Source organism: Clinocottus analis, unplaced genomic scaffold (assembly GCF_023055335.1).
Source record: "Clinocottus analis isolate CAN_PGR_092001 unplaced genomic scaffold, fCliAna1.0.p SCAF_16, whole genome shotgun sequence".
NCBI lineage: Eukaryota > Metazoa > Chordata > Actinopteri > Perciformes > Cottidae > Clinocottus > Clinocottus analis.
Window position 1 is genome coordinate 12,463,599 of NW_027175887.1, and position 15,743 is coordinate 12,479,341.

A 15,743-nucleotide genomic window follows, 5' to 3' on the forward strand; every position below is an offset into this window, starting at 1 on the left:
GTATTTGTATTCTTTCCGCACTTTGGTCGGCTAATGAGCGAGCGCTGTCCAGCGTGCTGAAGACTGTGTTTTTCATGACTCACATTATTGGGTATCGGCCATCACTCGCTCCATCAATCAGCCTAAACCTCCTCCAGATGGGTCAGAGCACTTGGTCAACTTTCTGACAAACTTGATATATACTTCCAAGCCCTGAAATTAAATGATGAAAAAAAATAGACCCGAGTGATCCTCACTAATGAGCATTATAATATGTCTGCAACCTCATGAAGTCATGGGTGGGACACATCTTATTATATTTCATGTCACCCATCGAATTGGGCATGCATTAATGAGCGATTAAAAAGGGGCTGCAGCAGCTAATTGTCAGTGTTTACAGGATGTCTTAAAGGGACAGTTCCACCCAAAATCAGTACTGTTTAGATTGTTTTGGTGCAAATTGCTTAGTTTTGGAGATATCGTCTTGAGAGAGGTCAGCCTTCTCTTAAATACAAATGGACTTCATGTTACCTGATTGTGTTGTTCTGAGCAAACCAAAAAAAAATACATTTGAAAAACTCTTTCTAGAAATCATGATCCGGTTATAATCCACAGATTTGTTGTGAGCAGATCGATTAGCTCCTCCATGACTCCCGAGGACTTGTGATCATGACATCTCTATGGGCGGTATCTCAAAATGTAGGCAGCTCACCAAAAAAAAACATCTTTACATTTATAAGCACTACAGGTAAGATTAATATTGGAGTGAACTGTCCCTTTAAGTGTTCAGCGCTCAAAATGTGTTTCATTGTTTTTCACTCATTGGAATAAATGCTGAACCACGCAATACGAAGAGGGCGGCTGCAGAGATTTCAGATCAATTAAACATGACTACATTCCTTCACATGCCAGGTCAGTCGCAGTGAAAGCAGCGAGCTTTGAAGCTGAAGCTCACGGTTAGTTTTAGACACTCTCTGCATGTATTGACAGCAAAATACTTAATATGGCACTTTTTTACCCCGCACACAAAAAAATGCTGCAGGCATGAAAATTGTATGTTTTGCCATTGTGTGGTTATGACTAATTCAAGACGCCATGTGCAAAAATACCCCTACTTGCCAGCTCGAGGTAAAGTGCGTTATTCATAAGTTGTGAATAATTGAGGTTTCGGGAGCATGGTCGGAACTGTGGAGGGATATTTGCTGACTGTGGGCTTTTGTTTAGGTTGGTAGGAAACACAATGCTTGGGTCAGGCAATTAGCATGCAGAACCAAAAATAACAACGCTAGGTACCTTTTTGTGTTTTAATGACCAAGACGCTTCTTTTTTTCATCTCGTTTGGATATTAACAACACTGGATAAGTCACCGACTCGGTGGTTGCTAAAATGTTTGGGTAGGAGACACTTTGGCATTGCTGTACTCACTATGCTGCTTGAGTTACCTAACAGTGTGGCAACGTCTGAAAACAACGTGCCAGGGAAAATGTCAACACCGTGTTGTATCGCATGACATCATAGCACACCATGTCACATCATATCAAGCTACTTGCATCGCCACAGAGCAAAGCAACAAGGCTGTCAATGTGGAGACGGAAGCAACACAACATGGTTCTCTATAGTTTTAGTACAAGCTGCTGAAGTGAACGTCAGATGCTTTTAACATTCACAGCAGTCGTGAAGATCATCATTTTTCCATAAGTATATATGTTTATAAGGCAAATATGGCACACGGTTGTGCAGAGGATTGATGCCAAATAAAAACATTACTCAGCAAAATCCTCTAACTATTGACACTTACTGGGAGACAGTACAGACGTTTTCTGGCGTCGTTTTTGGCATCCAAATGCTCATTGCATTATGATTGTAACTGAAGCCTTTAACAGCGATCATGTATGCTTAACCTTAATGTAAAGTGATTTAGACTCACTTAAACCCCTCCTGGGCTTATGGCCCATTGACTTTGAATCCCAAACTCTAGACTTCTGCAGTAATAATACAGCGCAGGTGGTTTGCTTTGAGGTAAAATGTGTTTTTAGACTCTGCCAGGACAAATAAAACATGCAAAACCTTGTTTAAATCATGATATGTCAGTTCGGATGAACACATTGATAAAGTGGGTTTCTCCTGAGATGTCAGTTGTACACAGCCTCAGGGGCTGCTGGGAAGAGATTGGCTACATCCCAAAGTGCGTGTGTGTGTGTGTGTTTGTGTGTTCGTTAGTGGCTGTGTCTATGTGTGAAACTTTGTTCTCCCTCTGTGGAGAAAGACAAGGGGGGAGTCCCTGAAGCATGCAGGGATGTGGAGGAAAGTGATTAGTACCACGGGCTCCAACCACACACTCACCATCTATGTGACCATGCAGGTATTCACCACAGACCGTACACAGGAAGTGGTCTATTGGCACGGTGACGTCACCCATTGGTTTGAGGACTGTTGTTTTGAAGCCTCAACTTTGGCTTGATGACAATCTCGGTTCTTTGCAACCAACCGTAGTGTTTAGTTGTGAGCATGTAAACTACACCTATCGCTATGTAATCTTGTGTGACATGACATGTATCTTTCATGTCTAACGTGTTTGGCACTCTCTCTGCACACACACACACACACACACACACACACACACACACACACACACACACACACACACACTCAGGCATATGACCCCCCCCCCCTCCTCCTCCATGTTCTTATGAAACATTCAGAGTCCCAGTTGACTGGACAAGTGTTCACCCTTTAGTGGATAAGCCCTTGAATGTCGGTGTGTTTCACATCAGTCATGTCTAGGCCATGCTGAGGCTCATGTTACTCTTTCAATGTCACTTGAGAAAATTACTGGCAGAGAGGAACGAAGGGTAAAAGGAGAGAGAGAGAGAGAGAGAGAGAGAGAGAGAGAGAGAGAGAGAGAGAGAGAGAGAGAGAGAGAGAGAGAGAGAGAGAGAGAGAGAAAAGAGGTGTTGATGACAGGAAAAGTACAGAATTAAGAGGAGAGGATTAAAGAAGACAACATACAAAAGGTGAGATGAGCAAGTTTAGGATAAAGGAAAATGGAAAGACGATTGATAAATTGTTAGTTTAACTGTATGCTGTTAGTTTTGTTCTTTAACAGCAAGCTTTTCTGTTCAAAGAAACAAACAATATATTTAATTGCATCATTTTAATTGCTTCCTATCAGGCTCCAGCTGGATCCTAATAACGTGAGTGTTTTAAGTGGTTTGTTTCATTAATATTTCATTACATTATGTAGTTGTATATTGTCTTTTATTGAACAGCCTGTTGCATTAACATGCCTGTTACCTGCGTTTACTACAGTTTAACATATTGTCTTTTACTAGAAATCCCTAAAGTCTGGATACGTTATTTTGGAGGCATTTTGCATTTCACAAAAACACACAGAAATGCTCTCTAATCTCTTGCTGTCCTCGGCAAAAATCATCACTTGTGGAAAAATCCATGTACCTGACGTTAAGGCAGAAGCCGTAGAACTTAAACCAATTTAACTTGATTTCCAGTCAATTTTCAGTATCTCCCTTCCCCTCACGGACAAACATGTACACACACTCACACAACCGTACACATGAAAACCGTGCACACATATCTTCGACTGAAGTCTCATTTCACAGTCTGCTCTTTACCTACCCAGAACCCCCCTGGAGGGATTTAGTAAATAGAAAGCTAGTTTGTACTTTCCATTAGAGCCTAATTCTATTACGCAGTTGGCTCTTATCGATCCCAACATTCAGAGAGACATGCAAGAAAAGTAGCAAGTGGAGCACAGCGGAGACCACTGTGGTTTGAGGATGGAGGCGGGAAAAGGTGGGAGTAGGGAGTAGCGGGGGATGGGGGGCGGGAGGGTCGTTCGGTTGGGACATGAAAAAAAAAAAAGAAATAGAATAGATGAGAATGAGGGGAAAGTATACAAAAAAAGGAGCAGCAAGATTTATCTGCCCGCACCTGTAAAACATGATCCAGTGTCCTGATAGCCAAAGAACAAACACACACAATATCATTTCATCCTCGATATTTCTCAGCAAAACTGTGCATGTGTGTGTGTGTGTGTGTGTGTGTGTTCAGATGCCCCAATATTACGATACTGTGTGGGTGAGCGGAGCGCCAGGACACACTGATTCAAATTGACAGCTTGCATATCATTTGAGCAGTGCAGGGCCCTGAACACACACATGAACAAGCACACGCACACGCGCGCACGTGTACGCACACACAGTGGACCGAGGCAGGAAGGAGACCACAGCACGGCCCCGCGGTGCGGGAGCGAGAGCCAGGCAAGATATGAGAACTCCTATCTGAACAAGTAGCCAAAGAGGGTGGGGGGGATTTGTCTGTGTGTGACGTTTAACTCGAGCAGCTCTTGACCATGTCGTCACACCTGACTCACCTTACCTGAGAGGTCGAGTGCACGCATACCTGAGAAAGAGGGAAGAGATTATGGGGCACATTTCTTCAGAGACGGCGGTATGGAGGGTGAGGGAGAGAAAGGAGGTGGCGACAACAAGGCAACAGAGCGGATAAAGGGAGAGATGAGTTCAGGAGGGGAGGGAGGGGGGATACATTTGGGGAACATATAAAAAAAAAAAGTCATCCTTGCTACCTGGACTTAAAACATAATTATCAAATAGCTGTGTGTGTCCATTCTGTTGGAAATAATACACAAAGACAGGTCCTGACCAAATATAAACTATTGAAAGAGGAGGATATACATATAATCTTGTTTTAAGTACATGTCAACCCAGAGAGAGAATGAAATGAAGAATACACATTTATAGCCTTGTTTCCCAAACTTTTTTCCCGGGGACCCACTTTTTTGAAAATGGCAAACCACAGTGACCCAATTCACAATAAGCCTTATCTATAAATCATGAGAAGAGCAAATTTGTGCATAAAAGAATGTTCCATTTGACTATTTTACTGCCATTGCACATCACTTCGAATTATCAAACAGAAAGTAGTCAGGAACACTTTTTTAGAACAATACGAACATTCAGTCTCCCTGATGTAACTCAAAGGTGTTCTGCAGATACCAATATTAAAGACGATAGAAGAAAGTCTGCGTCCATAATGAAATGTATAACCCTCCTGTCAGTGCTGACCCATCTATTGGAATGAGTGATCTAGAGCAGCAGTTCTCAAATTGGGGTACTAAATAAATAAATAAATAAATATATATATATATAATTAGCATAAATTTGGGAGTACTTAAAAAATATTCCACAGGTACAAAAGGTTGAGAACCACTGATCCAGAGAATCAAGTCTTTGAAAAAGTAGCACGAGTAAAACCTTAGTTTCCTCACGTACTCGATAGAAATTTCTCACAGCTTGCTTCACAGGAACACCGAAGTCTGTCACACTCTCGGCGAGCGTGCACCTAAATACCCACAGGCTCCGGTGAATGTAGTACTACAAGAGGATGGAAGCGACTTAAACGAATGAAAGCAACTTGGAGGCAATAAGAAAAGCATCTTCATGTGAGCCCAGAGGTGAACGGAGCCAACGTTGGAATAAACAGACGGGCGAGAGGACGTCAAAGAACTCTGGGTTTGAAAGTTTGACGGCGTTTACAGTCGACACCAACAAGGGGGCTGTCTGGATTAACACCGACGATGCAGCTTATGGTTTCCTTTGCTTAATTTATCACTGACGCACACCCACAATCACAATGCGTTTCTTGTCAGATCCGTCATCGTAGTTGTGTCATTTAGAACAATGTTTCATTTGACAGCTCTGTTCTAACGACGTCTGAAGGCACACAAAAAAGCACATGGAGGCATCTTCTTTTATTCCTGAACTGTTAGAATGAGGATAACTTGTTTTCCCTGGATGAGGAGTGTGTTGGTTCTTTTCAAATATGAATCATCGAAACTCCCACTATTTAGCCCACAGTTTATTTGATGTTAAGGAGACATCAAAACTCCCAATGTTAAAAAAGCACTGATAAATGTAGCTCTCATCAGCATCAACAGTTTTATGTTGGACACTATAATAGATACATAGTTTAATTCACTGCTATCAGGAGACGGTCAGAAATATAGCATTGAGACTCTGCGGTCCAAGTTTATGGGGCCATTAAATGATAATTCAGTTTGAGGGTGAACTTGGCATTTAAATTCTGATGGTGCATCCTGAATATGACTCATTGCTTTCTAGAAAGTAAATCTATGGTCCCATTGGTTTGCACATAAAGGTAGATCAATGTATTGTAATGGAGGCTTGACTTAGAAAACCATTATTTCTATCCTGCGCTCTCTGACCCAAATTCAATTTTCAATTTAAGGATTTAGTGAACACATTTATCCAAAGTGACTTTGTAAAATGAGTAAATGTGCCTCAGGCATAAACAGGGGACACTGGCAGATAAGTCAATGCACGATGGAAAAACTAGTACCTATAAGAAAAGTTAATCATCGGAAGCGAAAGCGCAAATGCAAAATGCACTATCGCTGTGTTTACAGTATAAACCTGCAGGGATTGGGCTGAGCAGCCAGCTCTAACACAACCCTGAAGGTTGGAATTGAGAAAAACAAGAGCAGACATTCACCTTCACCCTGCAATGTCAAAAGAGTTGTAAAATAATGGAACTCAACAAGTAATACGGATCAGCTTTCGGATACGTTCGGCATTCACATATTCTCAGTTTAGCCTGCAGCATCAAACCATCCGGATGTTTGTGTGCTTTATAGGTTGAGGGTTTTCAGTCACGGAAATCACATTGTTATTAGCGCCACTACAGCGATGAGCTTTATTCCAGCCAAAGAGACAACTCAAGTAAACAACGTGAGTGACTTTTACACAGCGTGTGTGAGGTGCATTACAAATCTGGTTCAGAGGCAATTAAGGCAATCGCCCTCGCCGTCTCAGTCACACATAACACTTTTTATTTTAAATGAGATTCACAGATTCACAGATTACGCTCAGCGATGATGTAAACGCAGCCCCCAATTGAAATTGATCCTTCATGTGTCTCACCTGTTTCACTCACACAGGTTTGATGACATTAGCCTTCAAATGTGACCCAGATATGTGCAGTAGAGCCAGGGACTGACACTTGATGTTTGAAAGGGCTTACTGAGAGTAAAAGGTCACCTGTGCTGCTGTGCATACACGCTGTGCACACACACCCCCACACACACACACTGTAACTATCATAGGGCAGGTTAGTGACAGTGTACTCTCCAAGCTGTCAGCGCCCTTCTGCGGTTTGTCTGGGATGACGTGTGAAGCTCCCTTGAGCTTTCACCTGTGTGTACTGACTATACGTTGCATTCCTCACAAACACAGAATCAACTAAAGAAGAACATGAAATGTTTTTTTTATGTTCTCATTTGGACAAAACCTTAAATAATGTAATTTAAAGTAAACAGCAACCGCTACTAGAACACAGTAAAAGGCCTTTAATGGAGAGCCCTCTCAGTCTGACAGATATTTGGAGATAGACATTGTATGTGGTATTTCTTGTCTGAGAATCCAGCTTTGTGTCAGGGTCACAGCTCAGCTCAGGTTTGAGCAGCCGCAGTGCACAACCTGAGAATATCAATGCCAGTCGTGCCATTTTGAATATCAAGGTGCAGGTGAAGAAGTGCACCGAGCAGAAAATTCTTCATCAGAAAATTCATTGTGATAATAAGTAGAACATATTTCTGAAAACAAACCCCGAAAGAAACATGCATAATGATGCAGTAGAACAGTAGATTTGAGAAAGACCTGTGCTCATGTTCAAACCGACAGTGCATCCCTTTTTTGGAGACAGGACCTTTGCAGCAGGTGCTAGTTTATGTGTAGCTGATTGTCAGCTACACATAAACGAGTCCAACTAGACAATAAAGTACGTGCACAGGACGGCGGCTGCAATATTTGTAAGCAACATGAATAAAACATGCCACTTTAACAACCGAATAAAGTACCACCAAGAGACGTGATGATATAAACTCCACACCTGCTGCACACAGACTCGCACTTCCAAAAGAAAAAAGAGCAACAACACACAAAACGGCTGAGTTCAGTTGCAATTAACAAAACACCTGTTGCTTTACTCGCCTGTCTGAATGGCTTCCTGTGACGAGTTTTGGGCAAACGGAAGTCCTCCTTAGTGTTATCCAGGTCAGACTTCTCTGCTCGTCCATTTTCAAAGCCCAGTGGAATAAGTCCACACGGTGTCTCTGTCCCAGTACAACCAGTCCGCACGCTGTCACTGCCTTGACGTATTCACACACGCCTGTAAGAAGCTAAAACATCCACCATGCGCACGTTAGCATTCCGTTAGCTAGCGTACACCTTCATGGGTGTGTTTGATTTGTGCAAAGGCGTTTGGACTCGTCACACTACTTACAGTGATGGCAGCGAGCACTAACGCACTTCAGGGGAGTTCAAGCCTCATGAATAAGCTGGTATTTTTGACCTTCTCTTACATGAATGACATCCTCCTTACTTTTATGGTATTGTTGTGCTTTTTCCCTGTTCACTAACTGTAAGCCCTGTACCCCCCACGCTCCCATTCACATTAAATGGAAGAATAAAAAGTGTAACTATCAATGTCATACTAAAGTGCTATGCAAATAATTGGGACTAATTTATTCTGAATTCATCAGGTGCAGTCAACTCAATCCCTGAGTACAATGAAAGTTGCTCTGCGAAGATTGTACAAGCATTCAGCTAATTTGACAATTTTTCTTTTTTATAACCCACAAAATTTGTTTTATACGGTTGTTTGCCACTCTCTTTACAACCTCTCTTCGTTTAATTGTATGTTGCACATTATAATAATCCACCACCTTACTACGCATTCTCGTCTTAATAAACCGACATCTCTGCAGACCTATGTATCAGATCATGAGCCCTTCTCCACCTCCACCCACACACAAGGAACTCACATTTAATTCACCTTATTAGTCTTTTGTTATTGTCGGTTTTACTGCTTGCCTTTCTGTTCGGGACTTGATTTCCAGTTCTCTTCGGGGACAACTCATGCAATCCCACCCACATGTGTGTCTTCTTCTGCACAGCTGTTGTCTTTTGCATCTTTGTTTCCATTCCGTGGTTTCTTTACACGTATAAACACCCATCTTTATCCAAACTCCCCAGGGTCACACTTTCACTACGCTGTACCCAACAGGTTATGTATTCATTATGTTGCTGAGATGAAGAAAAAAAAAACAAGCCTTCGTCGAGGCAGGCACGCAGAACATGAATCCAGGACCGCAGTCAGCTCAGGGCGGGCCCACGCACATCTCAATGTGTGGCTGATAGCTTCGGTGCAGAAATCTAGAGTCATGCTGGCGCTAAATATAGACAAAGGTTTTATGTAAGCTGAGGTGAATCATTCCATTCCAAAACATTTCAGCACATGTATTCACACACACACGGAATAAGTGACATGGCACAGGTAAAGGAAACACATGTGTTGAACATCCGCAGTGCTCGTCACATAAAATAGACTTAGAGAACTGACAGCACAGCATACCCTTGCTGTCTGCCTGCTGAAATCACACACATGTATACACATGTGTGTGTGTGTTTCTCCGGGGCCTATGATCCAGTTGATTTGAATGTGTTAATCAAAGCCCTCGTGTGATTGATTGGATGTGTGCGGAAGGGCTGGAGGGTTGTCCTTCACACAAGCACCACAGTGTCGAAACAAACAGCGCACACACACTTAATCACAGTAGGACGGAGCCCATGTGAGCATGTGAAACAGTGGAGCATAGGTTTGTGTCTCCCCCCCCCCCCTCCTCCCTCCCTCCTCCTTTGACATTCACTGGTTCACACACACACACAACCTACTATTTGTTTTATTATCAGTATGAGCCCAGTGAACAAAGGAGTCAGGGGTAGAGGTAAGTATCGAGCCTTGCTCAAATGATCTGAGTGGATGCAGAACGAGCACAAACACACTGGTACGCTAACGCAGCCCTGGATATTGATCTCGTCTGCTGCAAAATAATGAAGAGAGGAAGTGTTAAAATTAGTTATTTCCAATTAAGAGTGTGAGAGGAGGGGGACGGGTGTACAGCTGAGGAATGACTGAATACGAGAGACGAGTCGTCAGAAGAAGGGAGGAAGAGGAGGAAAAAAATAATCAGCAGGGGAAGACGGAGGAAAAGGAACAGGTTCGAAGAATTGAGGCAAAGAGAAGAGAATAAGAGGAGGGAGGAAGTGTGCATAAGTGAGACAGAAAGAGATACAAGGGGTGGAGAATAAGAAAAGAGGAGAGGGTCCGAACTGTGGTCATCATGGCAACCAAATCTCCTCCTCTTCCTCCTCCTTCAGAGAGAGCACCTTTGGCACTGTCAGGTAACTTTAGAGCACTGATTACCACACACACACACACACACACACACACACACACACACACACACACACACACACACACACTGACCATATGCATCAGAGCCACAGACACACTCACGTGTCACAGCTGTTAATGGGTCCTGACAAACAGAAGAAAGGAAAGGTCATCCTGCATGATTCCTACAGTCTTTGTCTGGAAGGATCAGATCATGGGAACCGTTTTTTTTTCACCTTCTCCTCTCAATCCATCTCTCCTAAAATCAGCCTAACACACATTGCCATCTGTTACATCAGATTAGATTATGATAATACTTACGAGTCTCTCAAACACGCACGCGAGCACACACATATATAACAAGTGTCTGTTGGAAACGCCTGCAGAGATGTATGCCTTGATCTGATTTCCATGTCCATCTCTGTGCCCTCCCATGCATGTCGGACACACTGTGCTGGTCAGCCAGCGATAGACAGGACTGTCAGATTGGAGGATTTTTGTTTAATATCACTTCACTTTCTCCTTCGTCAGAGTCTTGCGATGGATCAGAATCAGCTTTAATGGCCATGTAAATTTTCACCTACATGGAATTTTCTTTGCTCTTTGTACATTTACAAAAGATAAATATAAAAGACGACAAAAAAAAGGCATTAAGAAATCAGAAAAACAGTAATGGTCCAGAAAGTGCAGATAGTGCAGGTGGAAGTGTTTGGTTAATTTGTTGACTTGTTCATCAGAGTGATGGCCAGTAGGAAGAAGCTGTTCTTGTGTCTGGTGGTGTTGGCGTACATTGCTCTGTAGCGCCTACCGGAGGAGAGGAGCTGGAACAGCTTGTGTCCAGGGTGTGAGGGGTCTGCAGTGATCTTTCCAACCCGCTTCCTCATCATCACAGGAAGTCATTCGGGGTTCATTTAATGTTGTATATCTATGCCATTTTAAGATAGTCAAAAATGAATGAGACAGGTCCATGTGGAATCACACCAGCTGATGGTAGAAAACGTGGTCTGACAATTTGTGCTTGCACAAACAATTCCTCTGTGAATTCCACCATGTGAAATGATTTGTCACTTCAATCGTGTGACTGAAATATTTCCCCAAACATTTTCCAGTATATTGCATAAATATAGCAGCGTCGCCATCTACTGGCTAACATGGCTAATTATGTGGGGGGTTTTTTATATTTATTTTTATTTATTCGACTTTTGTGAGGTACATGAAAAAAAGGATTTACGGAAACAAGGAAGGGGAGATTAGGCCTTACTGAATCTTTGAGTAATTGCTGTGAAGGTTTCACTACAGTGATCTTGAATGAGTGCACCAATGTCTGTGTTTCACAAATTTATTTATTGTATTTTTGTCGGGCAACATAGGGGCTCGTTGAGGGATAATGTGCTCGCTTCACAAGTTTAAGGAGTCACACGAGTCCATGTTCATCAAGGCCGTGCTTTAATACATGTTGTAAAGGCAATAATTACTCTCAGTTATGAATCTGGAATGTCTGGGAGGGAAAACAAGAAAGCATGCTGAATTTCAAAGCACCTTTAAAGAACAGTGGATCACATCTTAAGTAGAACTTCTCAACTAAACACTGCCAACTGGAAAGCAAGTAACAGCCAGATAACATGAACTACTTACAATGTTTACTGTGTGTGTTTCTTTGTGTACAAGTGAGGATCATGACTTGACTGTCTGTCTTATCTGTCCACCATTGGTCTGCTAAGTTCTTGCATAGAGCATTGTGTGATAAGCAAGTAAGGCACGACTAAAACCACATGGCATGTGACACCTCAAAAGCCCAGGTGACCTGATGCTAAACTAATTGAAAAAGAAAAACGTGAATTTGAATCCAAAATTCCAGGGAGGGTGGAGGTTTACTTAATCTCGAAGGCCGTGATGCGAACCTCGCCGTCGAAGCTGATGTGCGAATACTTCTCTGCCCCCATGCGGTTGGGGAAGTGGATGATAGAGCCATCCGATAAAGTCACCTGGAACTCTGTCGCGGTGAATGCAATGACGATCTGGACGGTGGGACGGGAGCAAGAGACAGAGTGAAAAAGAGGAATAATCATTGTATGATTGTTTTAAAAAGATGCTAGAGTGCACGCACACACACACACACACACACACACACACACACACACACACACACACACACAGCTATCACCTTAAACTCCTCTCCCTGGCGGAAAGGAAAGCCTCCCTCGCGGTACTCCTCACACCAGCTGCCATTCTGGTAAGAGTTGCAGACCACGGCGTTCTCGTCTCCGTGGGCGTTGAAACGAGGGTTGATGTGCATCGTGATGTCCTTCTCATTGGGGCCAATATTCAGAGCAAAACTATGGCACGAAGAAACAAAAACAGAAGTATAACTTTTTTTTGAAATGGCTGCTTATATATTTCGAGTGTGAAAGAGGACACAGAGTGCACACACTACTGGGACGACCTCAGCAGTTGCATGGGTGCTTTTTTTCATCTGCTAACTATTATCTTCATCAAGCCCACATTGAGGGGAAGTTTATAGGTGCTCTGATTGTAACCGATTACAGATTCCACCTCCGGCTTTGTTTGTGAGTTTATACAGAAAAGATTGGCCCTCATGTTGAGTTCAGTCCCAGCATTTCACATGGAGAAAGATGTACAGAAGAAGAAGAAGAAGAAGAAGAAGAAGAAGAAGAAGAAGAAGAAGAAGAAGAAGAAGAAGAAGAAGAAGAAGAATGGAGGAAGAAGAGTCATCGGCCTCAGCCACTTCTGTTACTTTTACTTACTTTGTGGCATCGGGCTTGGGGACTCCAACAAGGGTCAGGGTCTGTCCGACCTTGAAGGACATGTTCTTTATGGTCATACCCTGTGCAAAAAAAAAACAGGGGGAGGATAGTCACACAGTACATTATTGTGTGGAAATACCACTGGATTTTTATACATCCATTTATCATCGTAGCTGCAGGCAATAAACCGCACCGGCAGTAGCTACAGCCAAGTCTCCAATCCTCACTTCAACCTTAGAACTAATGCAACATGTGTTTTCAATTATACTCCCATCAGCCAACTGGTAAAAGATCCCAGCTCTTTCCTGTCCTACTGTTGCCATGGTCTTTTCCCTCTATACACAGATGTTTGGCAGAGGCTAAAAATGTTGAAAAAGGATAGGGGACGACCGTTAAACTGAGTAACATTTTCCTATGTGCAATATGGAAAAAACGGCTGAGCACAGCAGAAAGTCTGAGCTCGGTTGCTGCTGTACATGTGGCAGGGGAATACTGTGTGGAAACTCTACTTGAGCAATCTATTATCTGGTAACCACTGTTTTACATTTTGTCACTCTGACAAACTATGTGTTTGAGGAACTGTTAACTGTCGCCGGGGCAACAGGTACAAATATAGCAGCACTTTGTGGGTTTACATTTTCGTCAATTTAGTTAAAGAAGTTTCTGAGGGATTGGATGACATCTGATTCCGAGCAGAGTAGAAACAGCCTGAAGCTCTTAGCGTTTTACAATCATGTATCTTGTATCATCTAATTAACAGAAAATAATTTCATAATATTTATTTATATATTCATCAATATTTAAAACAAATTAATTGTAATTTTTATTAGATATAATTGCATTTAACCACTGGGCCCCGCCTTTCAGAGGTTGATCTTAGCCTACTTTCCGGGGGACAGCAAGAATTTTAACAACTTGTGTGACTCACTGCAGCTGTCAGGGAAAAAAAAAATATCTTTGCTAATTCAAACAATGTTAATTACAGTGAAGCTAAAAGCAACTTTAAAAGCAGTTTATTTAGTTGATAGAGTTCAGGGTCAGAATGATTCACACGGTCCTGGCAGACAAACTTGCAAAGGAATTGGACGGACAGTGGCATAGTTTCCCAATGACTTTTAGGGATATTGTTAACCTGAACGTCACTTTGAATGATCCGTGGTCTGGTGTATATACGTTGCTGGCGGTTTGTTGATTCTGGCAGAACTTGAGAGACTATATCTGGAGTAAAACCAAAAACCTGTGAATGAATGATCAAGCATAGCATGAAATGAAGAGGAAGATGGGGGGATAGAATGACATGGGCTCGACATTCTTTCCATATTGGAGTCCAACTGTTAAATGTGTGACACATGGCACTGGGGCTTGAGCCGTGTGTGGCTGAGCAGAAGCTGGCAGTCGGCCTGCATATCTCCCATACACCGCTGTCGAGAGGAATATCAATGTTGCATTCTATAAGAGATGCCAATTCATTAAACTTCTCACTGAATCTGACTACCTACTGACTAGAAACACAACTATAAAAAACACATTAGCAAATGAAAGCATTATGAATTATTTAACTCTAAAATAACCCTGCTGGAATTTTCTATTTTGCAAATATTAAATAGACCTTTTCAGTGTCAGAGACACTCCCTGATAGACTCACATGAAGAAAAAAAAAAAACAGCTGCCTTTTTCACTCCAAGAAGTAAACTAGTGAATTACAGCGTGGCAGCATCAATTCGAGACTCCACATGATGACGTTATTTCATTATATCCTTTAATGTGATTTAAAGCCGCTGCCCCCGCGTCGCCGTGCCCTTTCCAATCACTGTAACCAGCAAAAAGCCAGAATGATACAGGGCCGTATTGTAATCTACTGAGTTTACGACTCCAAAGAGACCAGAATGCATTGCTGGCTGTGTTCAGCTGAGACAGAGATGATTGAACTGAAATGGACAAATGTTAGAAAGCGGTTTCTGCTCCAGTGTAATACACGTCTTGCAGGAAGAATGTACCGACTTAAACAGCTGGCTTATTTTCAATGCATTGGCTGCTTGCATTTGGCGACTAATGGACATTTATGTGTGCTCTGTCGAGAATACTTTGACCATAAAAGGCAATCTAAGAAGCCCAGACCTCTCAAAAGAAAAAAAAAAGCAGCTAAAACGATGGTTCAGTTAAAGCAGAGTTCGGCTGGTTCAGATTTAATGACCTACTAGGTGATCTCAGGCAGCTGGCAGGGCCACTTTTAAAATAAGAAATGACAGCTCTTGTCTATCTAAATTACAAGATTATCAGAAAGAAAAGCAGTGCACAGTAGTAGTTTTAAAATGTTACTTACTTTACTCATCTTTGCTGGTGTAGTCACTCAAGTCGGGTTGAGAAAAAGTGAGAGTTGCAGGGACTTGACTCACTGCACCCTCTCAGGATATATGCAGTGTGGGCGGCTCCTTCAGCCTGAGTGACATTTGAAGCATCGAATACAATCAGCCCACCAGAGAACACCGGCCAATGACGTCAAAGAGTTGTTATAGTCTGCAAATAACTATTTCAGTGCTTAACAAGGGATGGCAGACCTTGGTGAAGTGAGCGTGATTAGGGATTTGTTAACATCAGATTGTTACTTTGTAACCTGGTGGTGTGGAGTCTGACTGTGAGGGGGCAACGAGAGTGACGGACTAAAATAGAAATGTATGTGTTGCTAGGGAGACAACTAAATATTTG

General features: G+C 42.4%; 1 protein-coding gene across 1 annotated transcript; it reads right to left on the minus strand.

Annotated features, from left to right (window-relative positions):
- Positions 1 to 11,701: 11,701 nt before the first annotated feature.
- Positions 11,702 to 15,476, minus strand: LOC137787244 (beta-galactoside-binding lectin-like). Its single transcript, XM_068579580.1, has 4 exons — positions 15,361 to 15,476; positions 13,038 to 13,117; positions 12,437 to 12,608; positions 11,702 to 12,290 (listed from the first exon to the last, which is right to left on the minus strand). Exons 1-4 carry the CDS (start codon positions 15,367 to 15,369, stop codon positions 12,144 to 12,146), a joined length of 408 nt encoding a protein of 135 aa, XP_068435681.1. The 5' UTR covers positions 15,370 to 15,476; the 3' UTR covers positions 11,702 to 12,143.
- Between the last annotated feature and the right edge of the window lie 267 nt (positions 15,477 to 15,743).

Bases quoted from the DNA above. Each gene is read 5' to 3' on its own strand.
- LOC137787244 (XM_068579580.1), bottom strand. The intron at 12,609-13,037 runs GTAAGTAAAAGT...TTCGTGCCATAG, and splicing joins CCCAAGCCCGATGCCACAAA to TTTTGCTCTGAATATTGGCC. The intron at 12,291-12,436 runs GTGATAGCTGTG...CCCACCGTCCAG, and splicing joins GCCAGGGAGAGGAGTTTAAG to ATCGTCATTGCATTCACCGC.